Consider the following 15,625-nt stretch of genomic DNA (forward strand, 5'->3'; position numbering starts at 1 on the left):
GCCGATCTCTAACAAGGAAATGTCCGATTTCGTAGTAAGGTTTGATTTACTGGGTGGATTGAGTTTTGAGCAGTGGTTAGATGAAGATGAAGGTGAAGTGAACAAAGAACGACATGGTGAAATTGGGGAGAGAGAACTGGCTGAGCTTGAGTTGTCACGAGTTCGGACTAGCGGGAGGTCGGACTAGCGGGAGGTCGGACTAGCGCCCGGACCCCGAACCTGGGACTGTCAAACAAACAAACGCCCTCTGCCGTCACCAGATATCAACACATCACCACCAAAACGGGCTGCTTTAGATAACTGTTTAAATAACTGTACTTTTACAGGCAATGTATCAATAACTGTGAATCCCGTTAAGGAATAGGTTAGTTGTTTTTTGGCTCAAAGGCAACTAAATGTTTAGTGCAATCATTGATCTTGTGTATGGAACTATATTCTGTGGCGGAAGGATAAATGTATTCTGAAACCAGTAATGATTGTAAATAAATGAATTGGATGTTACAATTGTGTATTTTTTATATTATTTGGTAGCTGTTGTAGAAAACAAATTTACCACTCGAGGTCGGGGTTTGTGGCCACATTTACCACTGGTACAGGGTTTATAGCACTCAGCTTCGCCTCGTGCCACAACCCTGTACCAGTGGTAAATGTGGCCACAACCCCCTTCCTCTCGTGGTAAATTTGTTAAATAAACACATACACACACACACACCTCCAAACTATGGAGGTTTAAGCTCCAAACACCTTGCAAAACCCTTTTGGAAGGTGCCGCATTGTCTTGTTTGCTCTTGTTTGAATAGTGCAGTCTGGAGTCTGCTCTGCTGCTCTGTGTGATCTGATTGGTTGGAGGCCGACACACCCCACGTGGGGCTGCGAAAACATTTCAGTCCACAAACGTCCCCGCCACAGAACCACCACAACAAAACATTGTGAGAATACAGGCAGGGGGCAGTGTCTCTGCACATAAACACACCGCCACACAATTCTAGTGGGTCAGTTTAAAAAAGAAAAATGAAATACAGAGAAAAGTTGCATAGTATACCTTTAATACAAACTAGTAATTTCTGTTGATGACACACTAAATGAAAGATAAGACATACAAGAGAAATGCGGACTCACCAGGCCCTGTGCCCAGTGTTGTCCGAGACAGGACATCAGCAGAGTTTTCCCTGATCCAGCCGGGCCCAAGAGAACTGTCACCTGTCCTGCAGATCCCTGGAGGAAGGACTCCAACGTCACTCTGGTCTCCATAGATCCATAATCTCCATCAGAGTCTGAATAGGTATTTATATTATGTTTTAGTCAGCAAAGTGTAAGAGTTATCCATCAGACCTTAGTCAAGCTTGTGCAGAAAACATTGAACATACAGAAAATGTATGAGCATCAATAAGACAAATGAACCGGTTTTTCCTTCATTTCTAAAAAGGGTCAAGGACTCGACAAAAGACACCTTTGAGCGTGCCCCCATGTGGAGCCCTTCTGTATACATGTATTATCGTGTTTGTAAATTTGTGCGTATATAAGTTTACAACATTGTCTAAATAAAGGTTTGAAATTAAATGAAATTTTTGTGTACGCTTTTGTACATTCTCGTTAATAAGGCTTTTATCAGTCAAGATTTTATGAGCTCTAATGAGCTCCACTTCTGTATGATTACAGGATCTTAGCTGGGCTCAGAAAAATGCTTCTGCTGGCACTGAGGTGACATGTTTCACTTCCACCAGACAGGGGCTTCAGCTGATAACTAATGTAGTTCCTCATTCTAGTTTCAAATGCTCTCTTTCTCAGGTGCTTTTGGGATTCTAGGTTATTAGTATGTGATGTAGCGCAGGGGTCTATTGTGGATCCAGTCCTTTTTCCAAAATATATGCTAACCTTGAGCCACATAATTAGCAAATAATAGTAATAATAATAATATTAGAGTCCCATCGTTACGCTGATGATACCGAACTGTAAATCCCAATCATAGGTTTCACTCTCACCCGTTATCTCCTCTACAGTAGCCGACAGTATTAACAGTTAGAATTCACTGTTCAATTAACAACACAAATCTCCAGCAATGCAGTGGGAAATTTGTTGTATTAAAGTTCTTGCTACAATTTGGCTACAACTTGTCAAACAGTGCTTCCAGTGCTGTGACGTCTTTTCCTCTGGTTTTGTGGTGCTCTTTTTTTTGGTCTGCTTCTGTTTCTTTGTCAGTCATAGTCCCTGTTCATAATCACTACCCAGTTCTTCTTCTATTTTTCCTAAACAAACACATCATGCACTTCCTGAATCACTATAGTGTCACATAAATACAGAGTCACAAAACTTTATTGACCGTACATGAAAATGTCACAGATAGGCTAAGGCAGAGCCGTATATAGAAGAGTCGCGACATCTCCATTCACTCCAACGGACCAGTTTTTTACTCTCAAGAGTTCCAGGAAGTAAGGTTCTGGATTAAGCAGCGCTGTCGAGGTGCAGCAAAATGGACAGTTTGTGGTGTACTTTGAAAGTTTTTTTTTTTTAAGAATCAAATTGTACATTATCAGTTTTATTTTAGCATTCAAAAGTAGCGCGAGACCCCTTCCTGGCTGTTCATTGGCTAATGAGTCATGCATTTTGGTCCTCCGCTGACGCCACTCTCTCTCTAAATTGCTCTGGGCTAAGGCTTTTGGAGGAGCTGCAGACATCCTGTCATTGGGGTCTTCACGCCACATGGTGTGAGTGCCAGCAAGCCATACTAACCTGGTGTTCTGTTCCCCCAGTCCCCTGGCCCGGGCGTTTGCTCAGGCCTCTCCCTGACTCTGTTCATGTTTCTTGGGCTGACCCATACATCCTCCAGCTGGACCGCCGTCACCAGGTGCTCTTTCAATCGCTTCCACCTCCTCAGCAGTAAACTCCTCACTGCAGCGCTGTAGTGCTCCCAGTGGTCTGGAGGTGTGACGGGTAAGGGGAGGGGGGGCAGTCAGTGAACACTATCGCCTCAGTTCAGTACATCACTAGTCTCTCCCCAGACTCAAATATTACATTGAATCGCCACGCTCCGCATACTAGCTCTGCAGCATGCAGTAACGTAGTGTATCAGCGTAAGAATTACGCTGAATAAGTGTCCAATGTTCATGTCATTCTGGCCAATACTCCACTTCTGTTATAGCATTTCAGTCTGGAATATGGAATATCTTTCAATAATCTTTATGACTAAAAGGCTACATTGAAGTAGAAATTTAAATAATTAACTCATTGGTTTGGGATTTATTTAGCTTCAAGAGTGCATTTTTGTTTGTGTGACCCTCAACACAGGATTTGAGAATCCCGGGCCACTTACTGATAATTATGCTTCAATTAACATAATTCTATCATATTCTGGTTTATTTCAAGAAACACATTTGGGCTAGTGGAAATTCTAATTGGCTGGTAACTTTAAAATATAGCAGCTATATTGGCATGTCAAAAAAGCTAATTTCAAGCCCTGAGAGCAGGTGCAGGGTTGACATAGGAGTGAGTGAGAAAAGGATCAAATATTGGTGGTTAAGACTGAATAATGACATCACAACTGTTAATTTAAAATGAGTTATTCCTCTAAACCTGGCTTCAAATGCCCCACATTTTTCGCGCTGGCGCCATTCGGCCCTCAGCAAAATCTGGTAGCGAGGACATTTTTTGTGGCCCTCTTTATCATCAAAGTTGCCCATCCATGGGTTACGGCATGACAATATTTGTTCGGCCCCCGGCAACAATCTGGGTTTCTCATGTGGCCCCCCATGAAAAATAGTTCCCCACCCCTGCCCTAACTGCTATCGCAGTTCCCCGCATACCTGTTGTGACTTTGTGTTATTCTAGTACAGATATAACTCAGAGCACGGGTGATCAAATCCACCAGTGTCAAGTGACTGCAGGTTAGCAAGCAACAGCCAGGAAGTTAGGCATAGCAGCGGCAAGCTAAAACAGGAAGTTGGGTTGTTCTGCCTTCAGAGAAAAAGCGTAAATTGTCACTTATGAAAAAAAGGGGGAAAAAAGAGCTCTGCAGGGCAACAATGTTTAGAGAAGTATAATAGTATAAAAAAATCAAAATCGAAAATCGAGTTTTGAGAGAAAAAAATCGTCAATTTCAGTTTTAGGCAAAATCGAACAGCCCTAGTGCAGTATGCAGCACAGTGCTCACATCAGTCAGGTGTCAGTCACAACTGTCTCAAATTATAAGGTACAAAGTAAAAAGCATTATGTGTTGGAGACTAACTGCACAGTCAGCTTCCTCCCTGCGTTAGTGTGGTCTAGAGGTGTGATTTACGCAAATGATGTCAGAGTTCAGTCCAACATATAGAGTCAAGCCACAGATGCAGACGTCACAAGCAGAGAGAGCTGCAGCATGGCGAGGTCTGCTCGTCGTGCCCGACGAGAGGAACTTGAAATAACTGAGATCAACGAGGATCATCCCATGACGGCTCATTCTGCTGAGAGGCGTCAGCAGGCAGCCAAGAGACATGGTAAGAAAAATATGAGAAGAATTAGATAGAATAAGAGAATAAGATGATTTGAAGATGTCACATTTTGCTTGCTACATCTTGTTGACACTATAAACAGCAGTGAGCAGTGGAAATGGTTTTGTGAGCTGCTGTCCTACATGTGAATGTTGGTTCCACAGAGGGAAACGTTTACAAGCTGGTCTTGGTGAGCTTTGGGCTGCTGTGTGCTACACAAGCTGCTCTCAACGTCTCTCTGCGTCTCATCGTGCGTGAGTGTCTTTCTATGTTCAATTCCTTATGTTTGATCACTTCCAAGAGCAGCAGATATCCTAATTCCTCCAACCTAGAAGGACTAATTCAAGGAACATGGTTTTCTCTGACAACTGCTTTCAGATAATTCAGATATGCAGAAGCTGGAGCTGTTGACGATGGAGAGAGACCAGTTACAGACCAGTTACAACAACCTGATTAAAGAGCGAGAGACCAGTAACGCCAACCTGACCAGAGAGAGAGACCAGTTACAGAGCATCCTGAGAGAGAGTTTATGTAACCAGCGTGAGTAAATGTTGATCAGAATAAGTTATGATATCATTAAATGAAAGCAGTTCACATAGTTATTATGTTTTGTTGTGTTGTGTTGAGTTGTCGCAGCCCAAAGGTCTAATTGTTGGACTAGAATTGACTCTAAGTGGTACTACGTCTCTGCTGCTGGTGAGCTGAAAACCTGGGAAGAGAGCAGACAGGACTGTCTGAAGAGAGGAGCTGATCTGGTGATCATCAACAGCACAGAGGAACAGGTGTGTGTGTGTGTGTGTGTGTGTGTGTGTGTGTGTGTGTGTGTGTGTGTGTGTGTGTGTGTGTGTGTGTGCGTGTGCGTGTGCGTGTGCGTGTGCGTGTGCGTGTGCGTGTGCGTGCGTGCATGCATTGTGTGCAAGGGCGTCGTTTTGGTCTCAAAGTTGGTAGGGTCCAGGACGGCATGAGGGGAGGCGGTTTAAAAAATTTGAGCTTTTTTTTTTTACCTTTTTTAGCCATATTTAGAGGAATATCTAATTTTAAATAAAAAAAATAGGTTTCTTTTAACCTTTTTTAGCCATATTTATGTGTCCTGTCAGCATAATTGTAACTAACAAACACAAACTGTAGGTTTAGCCATCTAATCATGTTCTTTCACAAACACCAGATGCACCTGTTGCATCAGCGTGCTCTACATCTCTCTCTCTTGGTTGCTGGTGCTGCTGTGTCTCTTCACTCTCTCTCTCTCTTGGTTGCTGCTGCTCCGTCTCTCCACTCTCTCTCTGCTCTGTCCCTTCACTCTCTCTCTGCTCTGTCCCTTCACTCTCTCTCTGCTGTGTCCCTTCACTCTCTCTCTCTCTTGGTTGCTGCTGATCCGTCTCTCCCCTCTCTCTCTGCTGTGTCCCTTCACTCTCACTCTCTCTTGGTTGCTGCTGTGTTTCCTACGTAAAAAAAAAATATATATATTTATATTTTATTTTATATTTTTCAAAATGGGGGGAATTCCCCCCTTGCTTCATATAGGGGGATACACAGTTTGGGGGGGGGGGTGATACTACTTAGTCTATGCATGTAACAACAATGCATGTAACATGTACACATGCATGTAACTGGACAGGACACTTTTCTCTAGCATCTTCTTGCTCGCGTTTTTAGCAGGTTAGCAGCTGTAATGTAAAATGATACTCTGCTGGTTCACACAGTTTAACGTTATAAGATAAGATATTACTTTATTGTCAGACAGAGTCCGAAATTTGTCTTGCATCCTCAGACACTTGTTTCTCATCGATACATACAACAGTGCAAAACGACAACCAACACCATCCTCAAAGTGCATAGTAGCCAAAACAAAACAATAACAAAAGACAGTGGCTGCAGGCAGCGCTTCCTAAGAGCCTCTAGCCTGATTCAACAGTTTGACTGACAGCCTGAGGCACAAATGCGACGCGTGATGCGCGTCAGACTTTCAGTAATACAATTAGTGGTGTGTTCGTTACTTACAGTTGCTGCAGGGGGACGCTCAAAATAGCTTCTGATGTCTCTCTTTTTCCGAGCGGGAGGGCGAGGAGGCGGCATGTCAGCGTGTTGTGTGTGTCAGACTAGCCATGTGTGTGAGTGGGCGTTTGTTTGATCATCAGCCAAATGAGCCAATCAAACGTGAGTTTCGGCGAAAAAAAGTGGACTGGCCCATTCCGTTGTGAAACACAGGGTTATAAGTAACTTTGAACATATTGCAAACTAATTTCACTCAATAATGGTCGGGTCAATTCTATCCTTGCAAAATATGGGAAGACAATCTAAATGACCTATATAACTGCACTCCAAAGATAATGCAAATAAGGTTGCTTAAAAGTTGGTAGGGACAATTGGACACCCTGAAATGTTGGTAGGGTCCGGACCCCACCGACCCCACGCAAAATGACGCGCTTGATTGTGTGTGAACCCTCCACTTCTGTCTCCACAAACAGGAATTCCTGGTTGGACTAGGCAGGACTGTGTGGATTGGTCTGACAGACAGAGAGACAGAAGGGACCTGGAGATGGGTGGATGGATCACCTCTGACCACAACGTAAGACCTGATCACATTTGTTCTGACTCATTGGTGTGAGACTTCCAGAGTCACTGTAGCTACAGTATGGACCATGTCTTCACCACAGGGTTTGACTCCTTGTCCTCCTCTGTTTCAGGTACTGGACACCAGGGGAGCCTAATAATCAGGGGGACCAGGACTGTGCTGAGCTGTATATTTATTCTAGTAACACTTTGAACAAGTGGAGTGACCTGTCATGTGACATAAAGCAGCGCTGGGTCTGTGAGATGAAGGTGTGACAGTTCCTCATTAATAACAGCTTTGTTAAAGCCCCTTGTTCAATATTCACCTATAAGTGCATTAGTATATTTAGAGCCAAAACTTGGATCAGCTGCTGTTACAGCTGCTGTCTCTCAGTATATAACATGTTTACAGCACAGTTTATATCATCTGTAACAGCTGCTGTCTCTCAGTATATAACATGTTTACAGCACAGTTTATATCATCTGTAACAGCTGCTGTCTTTCAGTATATAACATGTTTACATCACAGTTTATATCATCTGTTACAGCTGCTGTCTCTCAGTATATCATCTGGATACAAAATGTTTGCCTTGCTGTTTTACATCACTGTACGGTTTCCAGTGCTATTATCATTTGATGAGATATTTGCTATTTTTTTTTGCTATATTTTTTAAATTTTTTAAGTAACTGCTTTGAAATAAAAACGGTGTCAATATTAAGACAGAATTGGGTCAAATGTTTTGGGTCATATTTGTAGAGAGGCTTGTTACTGTGTGTCCTATAGAAAGTGGTGGAATAATTGTCCTGTAAATGTACTGTAGCCTACTGTCCTATACAGTGCTGTAGCTACTGTACTGCACAATGCTGTACTGTACTGTACTGTACTACACTGTACTGTACTGTACTGTACTGTACTGTATTGTATTGTACTGTACTGCACTAAGAAAAACATTTCGGCTAGTGGAAATTCTAATTGGCTGGTAACTTTAAAATCTAGCAGCCATATTGGCAGGTGGTCAAAAAAGTTAATTTCAAGCCCTGAGAGCAGGTGGTGACATAGGAGTGAGTGAGAAAAGGATCAAATATTGGTGGTTAAGACTGAATAATGACATCACAACTGTTAACTCATTGAATGCCATGGACGTCCTTCGACGTCCAATTAAATAGTGACGTAGAATGCCACGGACGTCCTTCGACGTCCAATGCGTTTTTTGACGGTGGGACGTCGATCAAAGCCTTCCGCAGCTCCTGTACAACTATAGTAGCTATTGGAGGTGTATAACCTATTTTACGGACTCATTAGGTGGCGACAGTGCTTGCTCGGTGCAGTCCAGATTAGAGACAGGTCCGAGAAACAGCCTAAAAGCCGTGGATCAAAGACAAACCGATGCATGCTCCCAGAGCCATTTGCTCTGTCGCGGGAGCTGACATTGGCTCCGAACAGGAGTCAATCCGCGCTCACAACTGAGCCCCTCTGTCCCTGTCTGTCTGTCTGTCTGTATAGTTTCTCCACCCGATTAGCAGCCAGGAAAGCAGCCCCTGACGCCAAACCATTCAGCAATCCGGGTTGGCTCTTCCCTGCTGTGGCGCTGAGAGCCGACAGCAGCACACAAACGCAGCACTCCGAAAATATAATGGTTGCGTGAGGCTGTGTGCAGTGTGGGGAGGAGTTTACGGGGGGAGGGGGGTGGTGCACGCAGGGCATCACACAACAACTACGTCACTACATCAGAAAATATTATCTTCAGACTCAGTGAATGTGCTTGAAATGCTGCATTTCACAAAAGGCGGATTATCTCAGCTAATAATTTGAAAAGCCTGAAAACGCTGAAAACAACCTATCTTCTCCGGCTCATAACTAAAGAACGGAAAATGGTATCAATAAACTTTTTTTTGCTGATGATACAATAGAGCCAGCTCGTTCTTGTGCGTGTTCGGTGTTTACATAGTAATATCACACAATATTCTGTGGGCCTCGAGAAATCACTGAAAACGCTCTGAAAACTCTGGCACTGGGAGCATCCGTTCTCCAAAAGTGGCTGGCACTCAATGAGTTAATTTAAAATGAGTTATTCCTCTAAACCTGGCTTCAAATGCCCCAAATTTTTCACGTTGGCGCCGTTCGGCCCTCAGCAAAACCTGGTAGTGAGGACATTTTTTGTGGCCCTCTCTATCATCAAAGTTGCCCATCCATGGTGTTACGGCATGACAATATTAGTTCGGCCCCCGGCAACAATCTGGGTTTCTCATGTGGCCCCCCATGAAAAAGAGTTGCCCACCCCTGGGTTAGGTCATGTGTTGTGCGTCTGTCCTACCAATGCGTGGACGCTTGCTGGCTTGCTGCTCTGAGGGTGGTGAAGGAGCCTTCTCCGCTGTTAGACTGGGGCTGCTGCTGCTTTCAACACCATCTAGTGCAGAAGAACAAAACCTGATGGAAACACCGGGGAAAACCAGAAGATAACCAAAAGAGTGGTGCTGAAGAAAAACATAGAAGGAAATAGGCCCTCAAAGCAGGACAAACAGGTGTAACCAATTAACATGAATGATAGTTCCACTCTATTAAGGCGTTCCAGTGCCAGAGCCCTCATTCATGTTATTTGTTACACCTGTGTTTACACTGCTTTGACACTCAAAATGGCTGCTGTGAAAAGGGCCTCTACTGGGGAAAACCTGAATATAACAAAAAGAGTAGTGGTCCATGACTCTTGCATCCACTGGAACTACTATAGTTAGACTATCGGCTTCAAAATCATCTGCAGAGACAGGAACAAATCATAAGGAAACGCAGGGGAATCCCAGAGTGAAGCAAAAGACAAATGTTACAAGACTAGATAAAACATGCTGATCATCGTTGGCCAATTTATGTGGGAAGAACACTTTCTCTTTCACTTTTTCACTTTAGTTTGTCACTGATGCATTTTTTTTTTACTTTTGACTCAAAACCAAATGTCGATACTAAAAAGGACACTGTCTTCTTTCACTAAAACTCATATATTTTCGGCTTGGAAGGCGCAGCACTTGATTGCCTGTCACTGAATGTCAGCTCAAGAGTTGTGGGTTTATTAGGCTACTAGAGAGATGATATTGAGAAACGATAAGAGTGAGGTCAAGAATGAAAAAGGCATCATTTCAGGCACCGGTCAGCAGGAACTGGTGACTGTGACTGAATCAAGGTGGATAACTGTTTTATTTAAAAAAAAAAAAAAGTTTAGACCAGAATTGAATAAATGAATACATTATTTCTGGTTGCAGTATCTGCAGCATTATTTGAAACTCTATCTGTATCTTATCAGATAAAAAACAATGGACTTTAACTGATCGTGGGCTTTTTTCTGGTCTTTGTTTGTTTGCCAAAAATAGATGCTTGTTGCATTAGAGCAGGTTCACATCCTGTTCAGGCACAGAGTAATAAAGTCATGTGTTGTGCGTCTGGTCCTACCACTGTGTGGGCGCTTGCTGGCTTGCTGCCTCGAGGGTGGTGAAGGAGACTTCTCTGCTGTTAGACTGGGGCTGCTGCTGCTTTCAACACCATCTAGTGCAGAAGAACAAAACCTGACGGAAACACCGGGGGAAACCACAAGATAGCAAAAAGAGTGGTTCTGCATGAAGCACTGGACTAATGGTGGCTTCAAAATCATCTGCAGAGACAAAACCAAATTGATTATAATAAAAAGGACCCTTCTTTTACTAAAAAGATATATTTTGGGGTGGGAAAGTGCAGCACCTGCCTGTCACTGGATGAACTTTGGGCTTATTAGGCTACTAGATGATATTGAAAAACAATAAGACTGAGTTCAATAAATGTAGACCACAAAATAACTTTAGGGTTTTGTAAGGAACAGTACACAAGCATCAGGTCATGAATCAAAAAGGCATAATTTCAGGTACCAATCAGCAGGAACTGGTGACTGTGACTGAATCCAGGTGGATATATGAAATATATGAATATATGGGCTATGAAAAACAAAGGTATTATGAAATAGTGTCCATGAAGCAAAATTAAAGTTGACTCATTTTTGACTCACTACACCAGACTAGCGGCTACAGATTAAGCTGAACATTTAGTGGTTATTCATAGGGTCTATTGATAATTAATGCTGGCCAACAAACTGGTTTTTCATAATTATATCATATCAAATATGACAATGGTGACAGATTTTACATTTTTACAGACATTTTTAAACCCAGCACCAACACAAAACACACACACACACACACACACACACACACACACCACTTCCCCTCCAGAGCTCCGTACTACAATAAAGTCATCATCACTTCCTGTCTTTAATTGTAGTGATGTCTGGTAACGGAGGCGGAGCCACATCGTGTTGGTAACAGGGAAATGTTATGTAAATACACCCAGAGCAGCACAAGCTCAACTAGAGGCCACTCAGTAGACTGCACCTCCGCCACGCCTTTCTACAAAGTGTGTGGTGTTACGTGAGAAAGCACCCTTAAGGCCTAAACATGGTCGTCCGTCAGAGCCTCGCCCCGCCCTCCCCGTGTGACGGCGGGTGGAGCGCCGTCCTACGGGGAGGGGCCGCCGTCGGCTGACGGGGGCTGCTCGAAAATGTGACTTCACGGCGACGATACGTGCGTGACGACAGCTGCAGGAGAGTTGTGATTGGCCGTTGCCCTGGCTCTTCGTCGTAAAGTCGCCTTTCAAAGCATGATGTTAGATTATAACAACTAGTTGTGTGGCTTAGCCTTCCCAAATGTTGAGGGTCGTTTTTTAGAATTTAATACATAGAATTGGGAACGTTACATTCAATTTCATTCAGACTGCCTGGCACACAATCTCCGCCATTTTCACACGGAGCTTCCGCGGGGGGGGGGGGGGGGAGGGGGGGCGTAGTGGCGTCCGAGCATGTGGGGCTCGCTGGCGCCGCCAGACGGCGAGACGGCTCCAATTCGAGGCGGACGGACGACCATGTTTAGGCCTTTAGTGATTGAACATGCCCATTGCCACACCCCCTTTTGGCCGGTGGGCGTAGAAACTTAATCATTTCTAAGTTGGCCTATGACCAACCTTTCTGCCAAGTTTCGTGCAAATCCGTCTGGCCAATCCCGGCGCTTGATTGCTGCATAGGCGGGCACACAGGGCGTGGTTTTAGCATAACCTATGTGGGATTTGAAATACCGCAGCATTGGCAGTAGATACAGTAAACACGATTCTGCCTGACCAATCAGTCGTCTGCAGTGTTTTCACATCACTGTTTCACCTATACAGTGGAGCTGTTCAGTGGAACCTTTTACCTAAGGAAATTAAAGTAAGCACCTCCTTGAGTGGTTTTAAGAGGACCCTAAAGAGATTGCTCCAGACTGTTGTTTAATTTTATTATTTTATTATTTTTATAGTCTTTATAAAAAAAAATTTTTTTTTTTTCTTTAACTGATTGGTTCACCCCCCTGCTGCTATGTTTCTTTTAATCTTGTATTAATTTATTTTAATGCAAGTTATTGGAACTGCACTCGCTTTACCTACTGCTGCTGCATTGTACATTTTCTGTTTTAATCAGTGTTCTATGTTTTGTTACTAACAATTTGTTTTTTATTACATATGGGGACCACAATGGAAATAAGCCCTAGGGCTTTTTTGTGTTTTTATCCTCGCTGATTTCCTGGATGTTTGTTATTAACTTATATGTTTGATATTTGGTACTGTACATTTCTCCTTGCTCCTTTTATCTTATCACCAAATAAATTCATTCATTCATCCTCAACAAAGCAGGGACCAAAACTAGCACGACTCAACCCCGACTCAACCCGGGCTGTCCAGGTTTTTGATTGGTGGAATGAGACCAAAAAGCGAGACGAGCTGGGCGGGGCCACGCTGATACCAGCGGTGGAAATGGGCCATTAGACTATCGGCTTCAAAATCATCTGCAGAGACAGAAACAAATCATGAGGAAACACAGGGGAATCCCAGAGTGAAGCAAAAGACAAATGTTACAAGACTAGATAAAACATGCTGATCATCGTTGGCCAATTAACGTGGGAAGAACACTTTCTCTTTCACTTTTTCACTTTAGTTTGTCACTGATGCATTTTTTGGTATTTGCCTCAAAACAATTAATGTCGATACTAAAATGCAGGCATGCCTCCAAATACATAATTATTTTCACACACACACACACACACACACACACACACACACACACACACACACACACACACACACACACCATACGCCATCAACTACCTGTGTTTGTGAGAGAAGCTGGTTCTGTGGCTGGAAGATGCATGACATCAACTGGACAGACAGATAGATGTGCTGTTAGCCAGGCGAGCAGACAGACAGACAGACAGAAAGTTAGACAGACAGACAGACAGAAAGTTAGACAGACAGACATAGAGCGTTAGACAGACGTGAATCTTTCTTAATCTTTCTAGCCTGTATCTTTGAGAAGCATCAGAAATAATATCACTCTTCATTCATAAATTATGCTATTCAACAAATCAAAAAGTAATTGTTTCATTATTTCAGCAATTCCTGAACTCAACACGAGACTTACAAGATTTATTAAGATGGATATTTTTGTAGTTTTGGATGGGCCGCCTGACCACTCCATAGAGAAAATGAGTCTTTGACTGTAGATGATTGGAGATGATATGATATATATCCTATATAATACAGCCATGTGTGGCGTCATCTCATACTCACTGGTTGGATATCCAGCTACTGATATGAACTTGGACTCCAGGTGCATCGGGATGTTCTCGCACAACATGCACATACTCTGCAGGAAGTTCCTGCAGAGCGCAGCGTCCGCAGTCCTGAAGTACTCCAACATGGCTGCGATGCGTTCTGTCACTGCTGCGGATGGACCGGTCAGGGCCAGCTGGTGCTGGTCCACCCTACTCCACACAACGCCGGGGATCATGTCGCTCAACCTCATGATGACCTCAGGAGACTGACGGCCGAGGATGCACGAGAGTTGGGTGGATTCCTGAGCCAAGATGGAGAACACATCTTCCTCCTCAGGGCCGACCTCCTCCTCCTCCTCCATGGTCATTCTCCATCAGCTGGGATACACACACACACAGAGAGAGAGAGAAGCAAATGGAACCAGCTGTGAATGGGAGTCCTCGTCAGTCCCGAGTGGTACTAGCGAGTAAGTTGGTTAAACTCACTACCCAGTATGAAGGCATGTTAAGTTAAAGGAACACTCTGCCCATTTTCAACCAGCTTTGTATCATTAGAACATCAGTAGTATATCAGAAAACTGTAAACTGTTTTGAAGTCTGTCATTTAATTTGACAGTTATTGAGTGTTAAAAGTGTGGACCAGTGACATCACTGGTCCACACTAACTCAAATGAATAACTCATTAACTCAAATCAACTCTCAATAACTGTCAAACTAGATGAATGATGAATAGTTTGACAGTTATTGAGAGTTGATTTGAGTTAATGAGTTAGATTTAGATTTAATGACGACCACAGAAGCATGTTTTCCTTACAATCACTGTTAATCTTCACGAGATTGAGTTTGGAAAAGTACTGCTGCTGATGCGGTATGAACGACCGTACCAATCAACTTGAGCAGGTCACCGTTAGCCCAGGGCTGACAGACCAGTTTATAAACGTTCCCGCCCAACAGGAACAGCGCGAGCACCACTAACATAAACAGCGAGGAGACCAGGAAGCTGACGCCTGCACCCATCATGAGGAAGGTGCCTCCTCCACGAGGGCCCAGGAGGAGACCCAGGACATTGCACACCACCACCAGCAGCACCACGCAGCACAGGGTCACAGACACCTACCTTCCGTCTCATATATTCTGCACTCTTTACCCCTGGAGTGATGGAGGTGATTTTCTCTTGGAGTTTGTTTGACACGCCGGTCAGAGTAGAGAGACCATCGGTCATCTCGGAGATCCTTTCTTGTATCGTCTTCATCATCTCCTTGAGTCGCTTGTCCACAAGCTGAACTAAGGGCTTGGCCTCATTGGTGACTCTATTGGGGATGCCGTCGAAAGTACGCTCCAGCACCAGTTCGAAATCGGTGACTTTGGCCACCGCGGACTGCAACTCAACCAGCCCGGGGATGTGTGAGAGCTTATTGGACCATAGATCAGCCATGTTGATGGTCTGCTTATTAACGGCACGGACGTTGTCCTGGTGGGCCTGCAGTCGTACCAGTGTGGAGTTCAGCTCTGTCAGGAGATCACCAATTCTGTTGGTCTCTCGGAACAGAACTTTAAGTGAGTACAGGACTGGATACAGGGTTTCATTGATGCGTTCCTGGATCTCTGTACCCAGCTTAGGGCCAATTGCATTTAGGTTTTGGCCAACCTTATGTGTGGACTGGTTTAACTTGTATTGATATGTGGTTCCACGCCCTACCTATGGAGGGCGCTATAGGTTGTAGATGTCTAGGAAGTGTTTACCAATAAAGGTTGCTTTTGAATGAATAACTTGCTGAGTACAGTCGCTTCAAAACATGGTACCAGGAGTGGTTGAAATTAAATATAAAAACCCGAAAGAAAATGGATGCGATACGCCAGCCAGCGGAGCTGGTATTAACAGGCAACGTTGCTGAGAACTGGAAAATCTTCAAACAAAGTTTCGAGCTGTACCTGTTCGCTACGGGCGCAAGCGGCTATGG

The 15,625-nt window shown here is 43.9% G+C and overlaps 1 protein-coding gene across 1 annotated transcript in view; it reads right to left on the reverse strand.

The window, feature by feature from the left end:
* nlrc5 (NLR family, CARD domain containing 5) overlaps window positions 1–14,026 on the reverse strand; it is a gene marked incomplete at its 5' end in the record, with an annotated part of 50,683 nt that extends 36,657 nt beyond the window's left edge. Inside the window, 6 exons of the mRNA XM_083654156.1 lie at window positions 1,120–1,274; window positions 2,731–2,916; window positions 9,329–9,421; window positions 10,453–10,545; window positions 13,219–13,290; window positions 13,681–14,026. Of these exons, the coding sequence (XP_083510282.1) occupies window positions 1,120–1,274; window positions 2,731–2,916; window positions 9,329–9,421; window positions 10,453–10,545; window positions 13,219–13,290; window positions 13,681–14,026 (945 nt within the window). The remainder of the gene's footprint in view (window positions 1–1,119; window positions 1,275–2,730; window positions 2,917–9,328; window positions 9,422–10,452; window positions 10,546–13,218; window positions 13,291–13,680) is intronic.
* Window positions 14,027–15,625: the final 1,599 nt, after the last annotated feature.

This window comes from Poromitra crassiceps (genome assembly GCF_964638095.1).
Source record: "Poromitra crassiceps genome assembly, chromosome: 18".
In the NCBI taxonomy this organism is placed as follows: Eukaryota; Metazoa; Chordata; class Actinopteri; order Beryciformes; family Melamphaidae; genus Poromitra; species Poromitra crassiceps.